Below are 16,657 nucleotides of genomic sequence, written 5' to 3'. Positions count from 1 at the left end.
GCTAGCTTGCAAGGTCTACAGAAGGAATTTGCTTGGTTATTGCTTCTGTCTGGTTTGTTTAATGGATGAACTTGTAGCCAGGTTGATTTCACCACAGGCCATCTGTGACTTGATTGTTTCCCCTCTACTATGGTAACCTGTAACCTTTATTATGTCTCAGAATCTATTAGATCACAGTCAAAACAACGCTGCAACAGAACACAATCTAAAAGTTTTAACAGTGTTCTTTTTCAGCTTTCAGTTAGAATTAAGGGGTGAGATTCATCTCATTGTAACTGCCTAATTAAGTAGTGATATTTAGTTGTAAGTTATTTTGAATTTGACAGGTGCTGTGTGCTTTAAGAAAATGTTTCACAACATCATATATGGAGTTTCCTCTTGATGCTCCAATTTTCTTTGCCATGTATCAAAGATAAATTTTTAGGTTAACTGGCAACTCTACACTGGCTCAGTATAAATGAATGTAGACCACGAAGGGGCAACCGCCCTGGTTGCGTTGGGGACCACGGGTGCAGAGCTTTGAAGCTCAACCCTGTACGGGCCCATGGTCACCGCCAGGGGGCGCCCCGGTGTCTGGAGAGTCCTGGACCTCAGAACTTCCACCACACCCAGAAGTGCTGGGGGGAAGACGACCGGGGACACCCGGAGTGCTTCCGGGTGTGCACCTGGCACTTCCGCCACACAGGGGTGTATTGGCGGAGGAGTGTTGGGAAGCACCTGGAGCCCATCCGGGCATGTATATAAGAGGCCGCCTCCCTCAATTCGATGACTGGAGTCGGGAGGAAGTGGACAAAAGTCTTGGAGGAGAGGAGTGGAGGCGGCGAAGAGAGGCACTGAAGAAAGAGGCCTGGACATTGGGGTGATTGGTGCTGAGGCACTGGGTTGTGCACTTGTAAATATATTGTAAATAAATGTGTGTTCGGTGCTAAAACGATGTCCGTCTGTCTGTGCCCGGGGCTCGTTCCACAATACATACAAACTGAAATTTTGTTAATAAAATAAAGATACATTGCTTGATGGTTTGGAAGTTTTTAAAATAAAATATGACAAGAAAAGAAAAGAATGATCTGTCTGGTACACATCATTTAAAATAAATCTCTGAGGTATTCGAGTTGCACCCCAGTATTTTGTTATTTAATTATTTTCTTTATTGTATCATGATGCAGTTCCACAGCAAATAGATTGAGGCTTGTACCAACTTTTTTTTTATTGCTATTTAGAATTTTTGTTGATCATTATAAAGATGGCAATTTGATTAATACTTCTTAGCAACTAATTTGGTGACTTAGGTGGTTAGAGGTTTGGGGTGTAACATGCATAATGCATTCCACTGCATTCTCCAAGGGTGAGTTCGCAGTGAGCATGTCATTCCACTAAACAACTTTAATTTTTATAATTTTTCCATCACCACATCTACAATAAGTGATATTTCTGTAGTAGTCTAGCAGAAGACTTTATAAAGCATATAATGCCACCAAAAAGTATTCAAAAACTTCCTGTTTTACTCTTGTTGACCAAGGAGAGCCCCAAATCACAGGTGTGTCTACAAAGACGCAGGTCTTGAGTTAAAAAGATTTTTTTTATTTTGAAAATACCACTTCACAGTCCTTTTCTTTCAAATCTTTCTATTTTTTTGCATTTTTTTCCCTGAAATAAGTCCTCTCCTGACAGCTCATGCTGGTGACACCCAAGGAACCTAGCAAAGCTAAACATCAGAAATACATTTCCCAGGCAGCCTTGCACATGTGCCCATTTAGAGTTACAGCATAGTCATGATGCTGTCTGGTGTATTGAGGAAGAACATGGCCCTCTGATCCAGTCTCCTTCTGTCCTTCCATTATGTCACCTTGACCAGTAAAGGGTACTCTACTCTACAATTATTCTAGCCATCTATAGTCTATGCTAAATATGGTGGCCTACAAACTGGGTAAAGAACCATTGATCCTGACTGGGATGCCAGCCCATTCATGCCTTTCATCACACTCTGTTAAAATGATTGACAAAGAGTGTGTCCAAGTCTTCAACTTGAATTTGATATTAGATAAAGGGCACCAGAGTGAACAGATAATATATTTTACTTTATTTATCTAATGAAAAATATTATCCAACATTAACTGGCCCTGTCTGAAAAAGTAATCCCCCCTAGTTAAATAAATCCAATTAAAGGGGTAATTAGAGTGAGTTAGGGTTGATTACAGCCAGTCCTGTTCAATATAAAGTAAACCTCATAACATCTGAGTCCATTAGCCTGCACAGAGTCTCAATAAGCACATAATGCAATGATCAAAGTAAATTGTTGAAGGAATCAGAAAAAAAAAATGATATCTATCAATCAGGTAAGGACTACAAAGCCATTTTTAAGGCTCCATTGTAAGTCATAATCTATAAATGGGGAACACTTGAAGACATTTGTGAACCTTTAAAGGAGTGGCCTGCCAACTTAAATTACTCCAAGGGTGACACTCAGATTATCAAGAAATTCACAAAGGATTCAATAAAATATCCCAAAGAATGGCAGTCTTCTCTTGCTATAGCAAGGGTTAGTATTCATGACTCCACAATCAGAAAGACAAGGGTCAAACATGCACTTCATTTGAGAGTGGCAAGAAGTTCAGCACAGCTAACTCGCAGAACATAAATGCTTATCTCTTCTTTGCTAGAAAATACATGGATTAGAACATTAGAACACTCCAGACAAGAACAGGCCATTCAGCCCAACAGAGCTCGCCAGTCCTATCCACTTGTTTCCTCCAAGAAAACATCAAGTCGAGTTTTGAAAGTCCCTAACGTCTTACTGTCTACCACACTACTTGATAGCTTATTCCAAGTGTCTATCGTACTTTGTGTAAAGAAAAACTTCCTAATGTTTGTGCGAAATTTACTCTTAACAAGTTTCCAACTGTGTCCCCGTGTTCTTGATGAACTCATTTTAAAATAACAGTCTCGATCCCCTGTACTAAATCCCTTCATAATTTTAAACACTTCAATCATGTCACTTCTTAATCTTCTTTTCCTTAAACTGTAAAGGCTCAGCTCTTTTAATCTTTCCTCATAATTCAACCCCTGTAGACCTGGAATCAGCCTAGTTACTCTTCTCTGGACCTTTTCTAGTGCTGCTATGTCCTTTTGTAGCCTGGAGACCAAAACTGCACACAGTACTCAAGATGAGGCCTCACCAGTGCATTATAAAGGTTAAGCATAACCTCCTTGGACTTGTACTCCACACATTGTGCTATCCTAAGATTCTGTTAGCCTTCTTAATGGCTTCTGAACACAAGTGGATAGCTTAGAGTCCACTATGACTCCTAAATCCCTCTCATAAGGTGTACTCTCTGACTGCCCATTGTGTATTCAAACCTAACATTTTTACTTCCTATGTGCAATACTTTACATTTACTGACATTAAATTTCATCTGCCACAAATCTGCCCAAGCCTGTATGCTATCCAAGTCCTTCTGTAATGATATAACGGATTCCAAATTATCTGCTAATCCACCTATCTTGGTATCATCTGCAAACTTAACCAGCTTGTTACTTATATTCCTATCTAAATCATTTATATATATTAAAAATAGCAAGGCCCTAGCACTGACCCCTGTGGAACACCACTCTTAACATCGGCCAGTTCTGATGAGGTTCCTCGCACCATCACCCTCTGCTTCCTGTGTCTGAGCCAATTCTGCACCCATCTAAAAACATCACCCTGAACTCCCACTTCTTTTAACTTGATGCCCAACCTCTCATGTGGCACCTTATCAAATGCTTTCTGAAAGTCCAGATAAATAATATCATAAGCTCCACTTTGATCGTATCCTTTTGTTGCCTCCTCATAGAATTCCAACATGTTAGTAAAACACGACCTCCCTCTTCTGAACCCATGCTGACTGTTCAGAATAACTCCTGTCCTTGCCATGTGTTGCTCAATCTTATCCTTAATAATTCCTTCCATTAATTTTCCTGTGATGCTTGTTAAGCTTACTGGCCTATAGTTGCTTGGATCTGCCCTGTCACCCTTTTTATATAATGGGATGATATTTGCCATTTTCAGTCCTTTGGAATCTCTCCAGTGCACAGTGACTTCCTAAAAATATGTGTCAAGGGTTTATATATGTACTCACTAGCCTCCTTAAGAACACAGGGATAAATATTATCTGGTCCTGGTGATTTGTTTGATTTCATCTTATTTAATCTGAGCAGCACTTCTCCCTCTACAATTTCCAAATCCCTCAGTACCTCCTTAGTAGTTGTGTTTACCTCTGGTAGGTTATCCACTTGCTCACTTGTAAACACCTCAGAAAAATGTAAGTTTAGGGCATCTGCTATTTCATTGTCTGTATCTTTTAATTCCCCTTTACTATTCCTGATGAACTTGACCTCCTCCTTAACTGTTCTTTTACTACTAAAATACTGAAAGAATCTCTTGGGGTCTTCTTTCGCCTTATCTGCTATATTCCTCTCCAACTGTCTTTTAGCCTCCCTGATATCCTTCTTAATGGTTGCCCTCATGTTCTCATACGCTACGGTTCTCTTTGCAGTTATTAGTCTTATATGCCTTATAAAGCAGTTTTTTCCTTTGCAACTTCTTTTTTAAATCTTTATTAATCCACCATTTTTTTTAGTTTCCTATTAATTCCAAATTTAGGTATGTATCTGTCCTGCATTACATGTAAAACATTTTTAAACCTGTTCCACTGCTCCTAGACTGTCTCCACATTTAAAAGCTTATCCCAGTCTATCCTACTTAGACTTTGTTGCATCTGCTCAAAATTAGCCCTACCAAAGTTCAACTTAACAATTTTAGTCTTTGCATCTGCACTCTTACAAAATACTGAGAATTGTATTACATTATGGTGGTGGTTCAATCACCTCTACACCCTCAATTCTATCCTGATTATTACAGAATACTAAATCCAGATAGGCTTCACCCCTTGTTGGTGCTTTAACATGCTGTGTTAAAAAACAGTCACTGATTACTAACAAAAACTCCTGCTCTTGTGCTCCTCCATCCTCAAGGTTATCCCAGTTAATATTTGGATAATTAAAGTCCAAATTAAAGTTGCTGCGTTGCAGATAGGAGCAAGGTTCCCTCTAAGAAATAGCATATAGTGAGCAAAAAACGTTGTTTATGAGCGACATTTTGTTTAAGCCAAAAATTTATGAGCACCAATTTTTGCGATAAGTACAAGCGACGCCGTCAGAATGAGCGATCGTGCGGGAAGTATGAGCGACGCTCTGAATTCGTGTGAGCGATTGCTCACGCACTCAGCTTAGAGGGAACATTGGTTAGGAGACCTGGGTTCGCTTCCCAGGTCCTTCCTGCATGGAGTTTGCATGTTCTCCCTGTCTCTGCGTGGGTTTCCTCCGTCTGCTCCGCTTTTCTCCCATAGTCCAAAGACTGTTAGGTGCATTGGCGATCCTAAATTGTCCCTAGAGTGTGCTTGGTATGTGTGTGTGTGTGCCCTGCGGTGGGCTGGCATCCTGCCCGTGGTTTGTTTCCTGCCTTGCGCCCTGTGTTGCTGGGATTGGCTCCAGCAGACCCCCGTGACCCTGTAGTTAGGATATTGCGGGTTGGATAATAGATGGATGGACTGGCCAAATGAAAGTACCTGTAATTAGCATTTCATACTCTAAAACCTACTAATATATCTTCATGCATTCTTAAATTTTAAATAAGAACTGCATTAGTTTGCCATCAGTTGCTTTGTTTGTTGCTTCTTTACTGCAGACACTGATTTGGCTTTGTCCCTGCAGTGTAACTACAGCAATCACATCTTCAGAACATTAAGATGGGGGGTGGGGATTCAAATGAAGAGTATTCGACTTGATCATAATTTGCTCTGCATGTGCAAGCAGAGCACGGGCACATTGTTGGCTGCACTTGGAGGGCAGCCACTGCAGCGCTGATTAGCTGTGCTCCACGGAGCTCCTGAGGAGCTTTCTATAAACACTGCAATTGGCAGCTGCTTTCTCTGTAGAATGGGCCTTGTAAATTCCCTCAGGGCTCAGTGTACTGACCTGGAATTGCTTTCTTAACTTTGGCAGCAGTAAGTAAAGCAGAAGAAATATTTTCTCTATAACCTGAACAAATTTAATAAATGGACAGAAATACTATAAGAGAAATGTTATTCTTTAATCGCATGTAAGCCAAAAAGACTCTGCATTGTATATACCATGATTGGGACCTTAGACTTTGGCGCATTTGCTTTCACAAATTGAATTTTCGACTATTTTGGTGTTTATAAATAACTTTAAATTGTGCTATGGTATTCATGAAGAAAGCAGTATGGGGAGAAAAGAGAAACAGGAAGACAGAAACATGAGATGCCAGAATTAGAATAGGGGACATTAGACTTAAATAAACTTAAACCCACAAAGAGACCCTAGTGAAATCCTAATGCAGGTATTATTTACATTAGCTGTATTTTTATATTGGTTGCATTTAGCCTGTTTGAAAAAGAAAAAGACTTCTTTATAGGCACAAAACCTACTGACTACATACTTCTGTCCATAACTAACTAGAACATTTGCATCTCCGAGTGTGTCCAAATGGAAATATGGAGTGCCTGAGTCTACTGAATGCTGGTAAAAGTTGAACAATTTTGACAAAAACAGACCATCCAGTCCAAAAAGGTAATCCATTCTTTTCATCTACTGTAGAGTAACATCAAGCTGAGATCTGAAGGATCCCAAATTCAAAATCTCCAATACACTACTACTACTAGAATAATTTTTAATCTCACATTTTCATAAAGAAAATATCTCCTAGAACATGAGACAGGTCTCTTGACCATTGAAAGATGTGGAGAGGTGGGTCTTCAGAAACACATTCAAATGTGAAGGGGGGTCCTGTTTGTGGACTGCTTTCATTTTGTGGAGTTAATTATTTCAAAATATTTTTTACAAAAATGACACGTGTTTTGAATGTTATGAGCATATAACAGGATAACTTGGCACAAGGATTATGCAACGCAAGTAGTGCACATTTTTTTCATTGCAGTTTTTATTATTTACTGTTTTTCAGTGTTAGTTACCATTGACTTCCTTCCTATCAGAAATATTATGATGTCATTTGTCCAAAAAACATGATATTAAAAATTTTTCTTGGCCATCACCACAAATTACATGAAGTTTGTAACATTTAAAACAGTATTTTTTTTGGTGGAGTGTTCCTTTAACAAGTTTCCAACTGTATCCCTGTGTTCCTGTTGATCTCATTTTAAAGATAACAGCTGGAATTTACTGTTCTAATTCCTTTCATAAGCTTAAAAATTTCTATCATTTCACCTCTTAATCTCCATGAAACACATGGCACAAACCAGCCCTTCACAAGACACCCACCCATCACTGGGTATACTAATGCACTCACCTAATTTAGAAATGCAAGCTAAAGCAATGCACACATAATTTGGACGTGAGAAGAAAATCACCAAAAAGCATGCAGAAAATATGCAAATTTCATGCAAACAATAAGAAGAGAAAAGATTCTAACCCAGGATGCTAGATTCCTGAGGCCACTGCAGCACAAACCACTACACCGATGCAAACATGTATTTCCACCATAGCTGCCTTATTGGTAACAGTTATCAATGGTTTTGTTATGTTCTAAATCAGTGGTTACCAGATTCAGCCATCTGTGTTGTTTCTTGGGTTACATCAACCAAAACAGAAAAAAACAAACTCTGAATTAGTGGGCATTACTGGCCATGGCCTACCTTGTGGCTTACCCTAATACCCAAAACACTGCTGCTATGACTTGTATATTTTTGTCATAAATTTAAAATCATTTTTTTAAAATCAATTTTATAATTGTTTGCATTTTGTTTAATTGTTATGATGCCAATGTCAATTGGTAGTCTTGTTTCTTTACTGTTACCACCATTTTGTGCGGATTCTTGCATGGCTATAGCTATTTTGTTTACCACTGCTACACCTGTTGCTCAACATGTGACACAATAGATAGATAGATAGATAGATAGATAGATAGATAGATAGATAGATAGATAGATAGATAGATAGATAGATAGATAGATACTTTATTAATCCCAAGGGGAAATTCACATTATGTGATCAGTTATCAAAGATGGTGGCATTGAACATTTGGATTCTTTTCTTTTAAAAACAAAATTATCTGATTTTCATGATCATCTTTGCTGCATCTAAAAACCTAAAACCTCACCGACACGTCCATTTTAAGTTTATGCAATGCTTATATCTAAACAAAACCCCATATTTCATTATGAGCCTTTCCAATATTCCCCTTTGCTTTTCTTGTTCTTCCAAAGCCCTAGGCACCTTCATACACAGGTACTGGTTATGTCCCAAAGTCAAAATGCCTTTTGGCAAGCTTTCCTTTCATCTGCCCTTTCCTGTGACATCCCTGTTACTCCTCAGGTCTTCATTTTCTTGGATATTTCTGCTCTCTTTCCAGCAGAGACTATTCTCTTTGAGAAACGTTAGTCTTAACTTCTTGCTAGAAATCCCATGATTCTCTATACCTCAGTTTTTGGAAATATTCCTTCTTTAAGTTTATAATGCTTGAATTATTTGCTGCAAGATATAACAGAACAGCTGGCTGCTGTATTTCAAAGTGATAATCCTGTGTTCAACCTCTACAGAGTTGCAAAGAGGGGAGCAGTGACTGGTTATCTATGAAACTTTATTTTTGTTTGTTTTTTTTGTGCAGTTGCATCCTCCCCCTTGAAGCCATCAAGATCTTGCCCTTTTTCACAATTTCCTGGATAACAGGAGCTGTAAAGTAGGTGTTGGGTGGGTGCTGTACAATGGATCTTCTTACTGCTTGATATGTTTACTGATTCAATGTTGAAGTATTGTGTGTTATTTTTTTTACTATAAAAAAATATTTGTAGCAACAGTTAATGGCAAACACTGCTCCATATTAAGACATTACTTTAAACTTCTGAATTTGATATGTGGATAGCGATTCTGGCTTTGGTGATTTGATTCTTGGTTATTTCCCTGGATTTTCAAACCCCTGCCTGTTAAATGATTATAACTTGGGTAGCTCTTTTAGTACCTCCATTCACTGGCCTTTGATTCATTTCAGCCTTCAGGCATTCATTATTTTCATTTTATGAAGTCATAACAACTGCCTTAAGCATTAAAGCACTGAGTGGTTAATCTTACATGATTTGTTTGAAATCTTCTTGACTGCAGTTTCTACCTGTCAGTCAAGACTTTGACCCAGCTAACCTCCTCACTCCAGGTTGTTTGGCTACTGACAAGGAGAGCCTCTTAAACTTGACTAAGAGGTTACTTATACAACAATGTCTGGCATTACTTCTGGAGTGTTTAGTATTTCTGAATGTCCTGAAGCTCTTGTACTAGACCTTTAATAGGTACAGGTATTTTTGCCATCCTGAGCAACTTAAATCTAATTAAAAGGCTAAGCACCTGTCATTATAATAATAATTCTTTTCATTTATATAGTGCTTTTCTCACTACTTTAATCGGTTAACATAGTGAGTAGGGAGCCACTTCAACCACCACTAATGTGTAGCCTCCACCTGTATGATGCGACGGTACCCATTTTTGTGCCAGTACGCTCACCACACATTAGCTGTTAGGTGAGAGAAAGATAGCCAATTAGAGACAGGGGATGATTAGGGATCCAGAATGACTAGGTCGTGATGGGCAATTTAGCCTGGACATCAGGATACACCCTACTCTTTGTAAAATATGCCCAGAGATCTCTTATGACCACAGAGAGTCAAAATCCTGGTTAAACATTTCATCAAAAGGACAGTGCCATTTTTACAGCACAGTGGTCCCATCACTAGACCTGAAAATTTGTAGCCACATTCAGATCACAGGTTAAGCATCCCCTGCTGGATCACCAACACCTCTTCCAGCTGCAACTCAAGCTTTTCCTGGTTTATCTCCCATCCAAATACTGGCTGGACTTGAATGTGCTAAGCTTCAGATGGGTGGCCTATTCTGAACTACATGTGGTATGGCTGCTGTGGTACAGCTTTCAGTATGGCCCTAATGTGCACAATGATACCACCTGTCTTTATGTTGACACTTTTGCTCTTGGGGTTTTGCTATTCTCTTTCACTTATGAGATGCAATTTAACCAAGTTGAGCATACCAGCCCTAGCAATCCCCACTGAACCATAGAGGTGCTTGAAGGAACACTCTAGTCACACTATATAGGGGCCATGTTTAATCATGGTCTCAAACCTTTTATATGCTGTGCTATCCTTGTGCCTTTTCTCCACTGGTATGAATGTTTGTCCCTTTACAAAAATTACAATTAGATTATATATTGAATATATCTGCTGTGAAAAACATCCTGTATTGTTGCAGTTCCTAACAGATCCAGCAAATGCTTCTTCAATTAATGACTACAAACCAGTAGCCCTTATGTCCCACATCATGATGACTAGTCCTGGACAATATGACTTCTCTTGTGAAAAAATATCAGCAACACTGTAAGTGTTGTGTTTTCTTGTTCTCCCATGCCTTCAATATCATCCTGCTATCCCTGTTGAGGGGTAAGCAAAGATACATTCAGGTGGATGAGCCTATGGTGTCCAGGATAATGAACCATCTATCTGTCAGACTGCAGTTTGTGGGGCTTAAGTGCTGTGTCACTGATAGTTCCAACAAACCGATAAAGGAGGTTGGCTCAGTTATGGGACACTCTCTTGACCTACAAGGCATTATGAGTAGCTCTCAGAAATCTGTCAGTACTTTAAGGGTTGTCAAACATGTCAGCTTGGGTTGGGTCACTTGTGATTTTTGTCCTCTTTTCATATGGGGAAGGATTTGGCAGTAAAACTGCCACTAACCCAATTTCCATTTGCCCTGGAATGGCGGAGCACAATCCAGAAGAACTATGATGTCACTCTTGCCCCAGCTGAGTAACGCTCTGCTCTTTTGCTTCTTGCTCTTTATATAAAATCACCTGATCATCAGAACCCTGTCAGAGTAGAGCAAGGGCTCACAAAGCGAGGGCCTTTCTGAAATAGAGACCGAACCCACGTCATTCTAGATAGATAGATAGATAGATAGATAGATAGATAGATAGATAGATAGATAGATAGATAGATAGATAGATACTTTATTAATCCACAAGAGGAAATTCACATACTCCAGCAGCAGCATACTGATATTGATACGGATAGTGATATAATTCTAAAGTCATTTCCAAAGTCTGCTTTCTTCACTTTGCTCTTTTCTGCCAACTAGTCCTGGAAAAATATATGAGACACCCATGTTGCCCCAACACTTCTCCTGTTTACTTTGTCTCTCTTTTCCAAATTCATGACATGAGAATGTTAAAGGGTAGGAACATTACAGTATCAGGAAATTGAAAGTTAATTGGAGAATAGCTGGCACATTACAAGGATATGTTATATCGAGAAGGTGGATCCACAAGTGTCCTACAGATGGCTGTCTGAAGGACAGAAATCGACAGGTGGGTTACAATGCAAAAATAGAATAGCTTGACTGTATTCTGGTAAGACAAAGTACATAAAGTTTAAATGGAAACTTTATCAAGCAGCCCAGAAGTAGACATTAAATCAAATCAACACTAAGTTAGGATTTGAGTAGTACTGAAACAAAAGCACAAATTCAAAGGTGGTTTAAAAAGGTTTACAAATATGTTTCTAAAATATGTCAAAATCTTTTCAACATCAAATTAAAATGAGAAGAGCTAAGAGATACAATACTAGAAGCATCAAACAAAAAGTACAGCAAAAGAACAAATAGTGTTTCCTGAAAAGCATGTGAATGTGATGGAAGCTGTAAATCACAAAATGATCAGATTGATTTTACAAGAGGAAAGACTGATGAAAAGCTTCAAGGGAAAGACAGTTGATTTAATTGTCAAAATAAAATTCAGATACGGATGACTTGTGCTAAGGGAAGGAACAATTTCTTTGTACAAGAAATTACAAAAGTATGAAAGGAGGATTTGAAAAGGTTTCCAAAAATGACTTCCATAACTCAGAACTGAAACTTGAAAAAACGACTCTTTCATTGTTTTTTATGTTTTTTTGTGATCTTTTCATTTTTAACGTAGTAAGAATAAAAGGATAGTGTTCTAGTAAATTAAACAGAATAACAGCAACTACAGTACATAAAAACTTGACTTTAAATGATGGAATTCCTTTACAAATTTGGAAATGCTATGATTCCTTTTTACAGCCATAATTTACTGTTAGTTATCCCCTGAACCTCTAACACCCATGTAAACATGGCTTTGTCTCATTTTAAAAATGTTTCCATTTAGCTATTGCTTATTCTTTTTTAAAAACAATTTTGTATGTTTCATCCATTTACCATTCTCTGTACTTTTCAGTTTTGTTGCAGGATTGTAATTTCCTACCTGTAACTTTTAACTCTGTGGTTCTTCTCACAAATTTGCTGCCATACTTCAGCTCACATGTATAATTCCCAGCATCAGATTCTTCTACGCTGGGTATTATGAAACTTGTCACATTCACAATAATGGCACTCCTCCATATTTTTGGCTTGCATTCCTGAGGAAAGAAACAAACAAAAAAAAATGACAAGGAATAGTTTTATTAGTACTATTGCAATGTTTGTTAACTTCACAATCAGCAAAGATAAGACATGATTATGAAAAGAAGATAAAGTTCTTAACACAAATGTCTGAACTAATTAACTTACCACAAATTGCAGCTACTACATTACCTTAAATACAAACAACAATAATCACACAGCTCTAATTGATTTATAGGGTCATAACTGTCAGTTGTTCTTACTTACATAAGCTAATCAACATGCAACACACTGCGTAATCATAAAAGTTGGCTTTGGGAGAAAAACATACATTTAAAGAGAGAGAAATGTTTAAATTATTATGTCCATTTTATTTCCATTTCCATTAGCTGACTGTTGCATAATTAGCATTAACACACAACTGAGCAAAGGTAAAGCCAAGAGTAAAGAACACATACAAGAAGGAGCTGAAATGGAACCCATTTTAACAGGCAGGCTTTGCATCTGAATGTGAAGCACAATGGTCTTGCATCACAGACGATGGCAACTTCCTTATCTCAAGTTGTGTGGCCATGAGTGCCTGAGAATAAGTGGACAGACTTGTGAAATGGTGAATGTAGTAGAATCTTTTTGCTTTTGTTCTTTATTTTGCCTTATTAGGAATTTGTTAGTTTTCGCATACCCCTTGGGGTCAGAGCACAGGGTCAGCCATTGTACAGCAGCCCTGGAGCAATTGAAGGTTAAGGGCCTTGCTCAAGGGCCCAGCAGAGTAGGATCTCTTTTGGCAGTGACGGGGATTCGAACCGGCAACCTTTGGGATACCAGCGCAGATCCTTAGCCTCATATTAACTTTTGGCCAAAGAGAGTATTTTGAGAAGGTCTGATGTAGGGGATTTGGAGGACTGACTAGATGGATAACCATAAGATTTTCACCTTTTACAATGGTAGAGACATTTTTTTTTAAAGAGAATTTTTGAGGTCGCATAATATTAAGAAAAAAAAACTATAAGCTGCTTATCTTCAAAATAAACAACCCCTACAACTTTAGAACTGGACGTTAGAAAATCAAATTTAATTGTGACATGTTGCTCTATTCTTGAGTTATGCACACCACAACATGTACACTAACAGACCCTGAGGCTGAAAAATAGTCATCTATAAAATGTAAGTCACTCAAATATTCAAAGTCAAACTTTCAATCTGTCTTATATGAAGAAATATGGACAAAAATAAAGAAATGCTTGAATAAATTAGCAAAAACAAAATGTTAAAGAAATAAAATTTATAGAAAGAGATTAGTGTCTAGCATATTTTTTCAATTTGGGAAGATAAAGCAGTCATTTTAATAAATACTGTATACACAAAAAAACTAGAGAAAGATCAGTAAAAGAAACATCTACATATAGTGCCTTGGTAGAGCATAGAGTCACAATAAGCCACCAAAACAACCTGAACAAATGTTGATGCAGAGTTTACAAGTGTCTACAGCTGTACTATTGTTGCCTGAGGATTAACATCATTTGATGTTTACAAAACACTGTCTCAGGTGTCACTCTAGAATCTCCTAGAAATAACTCAATAAAGTTGAAATCTGGTGATCAAGAAGCCATGGCATGGAGTAGGAGTTACATTGATTTCATGGACCCCATAATATTCAATGATATATAACTGGGGTTTTGTCATCCAGGAAGTTTACACCACCATAAAGGTAAAAATGCTTCTTCGCAATCCCTCAGAGTTTCTTTTTATACTGATCTGCACTTACCTTCCTTTTAAAGCAATCTAAACCTTGACAAAACCTGTGTCTCATACAGTAATAGTGCCACCACAACCTTTCATTGTGGCAAACAACCATGCAGGCAGGCCAGTAGAGTTCTTTTGGTGTGAGCCACACACGTGCTGATCGGTTTTATATTGCTGACTAGGACACTGTGTTCTATTCAATGTTTTATTTAAAAAATATAATTTTAAATGCAATAAGATGATTGTGCACTGCAGATTATATTCTCCGCTATGACATAAATTCTTAACAAACTGTTCCTGATTAAATTTTTGGCGTCCTCCTAAGAATGACATTTAGAGCCAAATGATCCAAAGATATCTGTACGATTTTCATTACAACAACAATCAAACACTTGGACATCATGATTAATGAGACTGCATTTTCTTACATTATTTCACAGAGCTGACAATGTCTTCCATGCCAACTATATTTTAACTATTCTACCTCATGAAACATCAGTAAGTTGAGCAGTCTTCAGTACTGCAGCTTTTATTAAACCAACCACTTTGTTCAACGTCACTGAAATCTCATTTTGAGCCATGAATTTGCCTAGTATTTCATCCATGATCTTAAGCATGATGGGATAGTGATTGCTTAATGGTCTCAGTGACCACACCTGTGTAGAATGACCTGCTTTCCATATAACCCACTCAATCATTAAGTTAATTCATTTTTGTGTCAGTTACCTGTTTATAAATAGGGAATGCTCCTAAACTCTGTCTCCATGTCTTGTAGCCACCAAAACTTATGGTCTTAAATACAATGATTTGTATCATAGCAAATTCTTCAAAGAATAGGTTAATTACAGTGAATTACCCACCTAGTGCATTGGCTATTTTTGCCTAAATCGGCCTTAACAAATTCTTTTGGAAGAACTAATTCTCACTGGACCATTTTTTAAATTGGCCTCAAAAATGCAAGTAAGTTAAGAAAATTAGGCACCAAGGGGGCCCACTTTCACATCTGCTAAACTAATAAGGAGTCAATTAATGGTGACAAGTGAAAATGAAGGTTCAAGTTCAAATAAAAATCATTAAGTAAATTAATATAGATAGCCCATTCAGCTTTAAACGTCTTTTTGCATCATTGGCCTCAAATATTGATGAACTTAAGTTCATTTGTCAACCATTTTTTTGATACTGGGGTTGGGTAGAGGGGATAAAGCTTGGGAAAGTACCACTCAAAAAATGTCAAAAAATATGAATTTCCATAAATAAAAGATAAATACATCCTACAACCAGAGCCAAACTGAGGTTTACAATCAGCGGGACCTTTCCTGGTGGCATGCTGCCTGGTCTGGACTGGCATTCAGAGCAACCAGTGAAATAAACTAATGGTGAAATTATATCATGTTATTATATTGGAAAACAAGCAGCTCTGTAGTGGGCACAAATCCTTTCAGGTTTAATGTTGGATGGTTTCTTGTTTTTATTCAAGTCAAGTTTTGACTTTGCATGTGTCTTGCGCTCCGACAGTTAAACAAGAGCACTATGATGAGATGTGCGTATGTCTGGTGCTTTTGTGATTAAAGTTATATATGAAGATTGAAGATTTTTTGAGTCTTTTGTCTATTGAAGAAAGTCAAAGTGCTCTTTTTTGACCAGTACTTCTGACTTTGTGGAAGAGTATTCAGCATCACTATCCAGACACTAAGAGCGGTGGGTGTAGATTCCAGACTCACAGTTAAAATTGCAAACACAATCCATGCACAGTGGATTTCACTGACAACTACTTTTTATGGTTCAGTGCTTTATGCATATTTGTTTTGATATAAAAATTATATGCACTTTATCAGAGGATGTCTTGAGACTAATATTTAAGAGTGAAATGTATGTGTAAAAGCTGAATCTACTGTCTCCTTGTTATGGTGTATAAAATCTGTACATTTTGGTTTCCATTATATTTTGTTCAAGGCAAGATAACAGATGAACTAAGACAAATTAAAGCAGGTTTTCTTCCCTTACACCTTACTTTTATAACACTTGTTCATAGCTTTGTGCTAATTTGGTTTTATAGCCCGGGAAAGTATCCTGAGCTGATACCTCAGGCTATTGATTACTTTATGGATGGACATCTGGAACAACAATTTGGTTTATAGCCTGGGACAGGAAGAACTATTGATACCTCAGAGCACATCAAAGGTTTTGTTGTGTGGGAAAACGGACAGTGAATTAATTCATCAATCATTTGGACAGCCAGCCAATCAGGTGCATGTGTTGTGAAACCAAGGTTTGACATTTCATAATAAATATGCCTTGGTTTGGAAAGCAAGAAGAGAGAAGCAAAGGGAGAAGAAGAGAGAAGCAAAGAAGAAGAAGAGGAACGGACGAAGACAGCCCTGGTCATCAGAAAGGCATCACGAACATCGATTGCTAAATCAAA

General features: G+C 37.8%; 1 protein-coding gene across 1 annotated transcript in view; it reads right to left on the bottom strand.

The window, feature by feature from the left end:
- The window catches only part of il1rapl2 (interleukin 1 receptor accessory protein-like 2), a 1,094,678-nt gene that overhangs the window by 396,115 nt on the left and 681,906 nt on the right, over positions 1–16,657 (bottom strand). Inside the window, exon 5 of the mRNA XM_039766278.1 lies at positions 12,356–12,509. Coding sequence (XP_039622212.1) covers positions 12,356–12,509 — 154 coding nt within the window. The remainder of the gene's footprint in view (positions 1–12,355; positions 12,510–16,657) is intronic.

Source organism: Polypterus senegalus, chromosome 10 (genome assembly GCF_016835505.1).
Source record: "Polypterus senegalus isolate Bchr_013 chromosome 10, ASM1683550v1, whole genome shotgun sequence".
NCBI classification, from domain to species: domain Eukaryota; kingdom Metazoa; phylum Chordata; class Cladistia; order Polypteriformes; family Polypteridae; genus Polypterus; species Polypterus senegalus.
The sequence above is the reverse complement of the archived record's forward strand: the minus strand, read 5'-3'. Positions and strand labels throughout refer to the sequence as shown.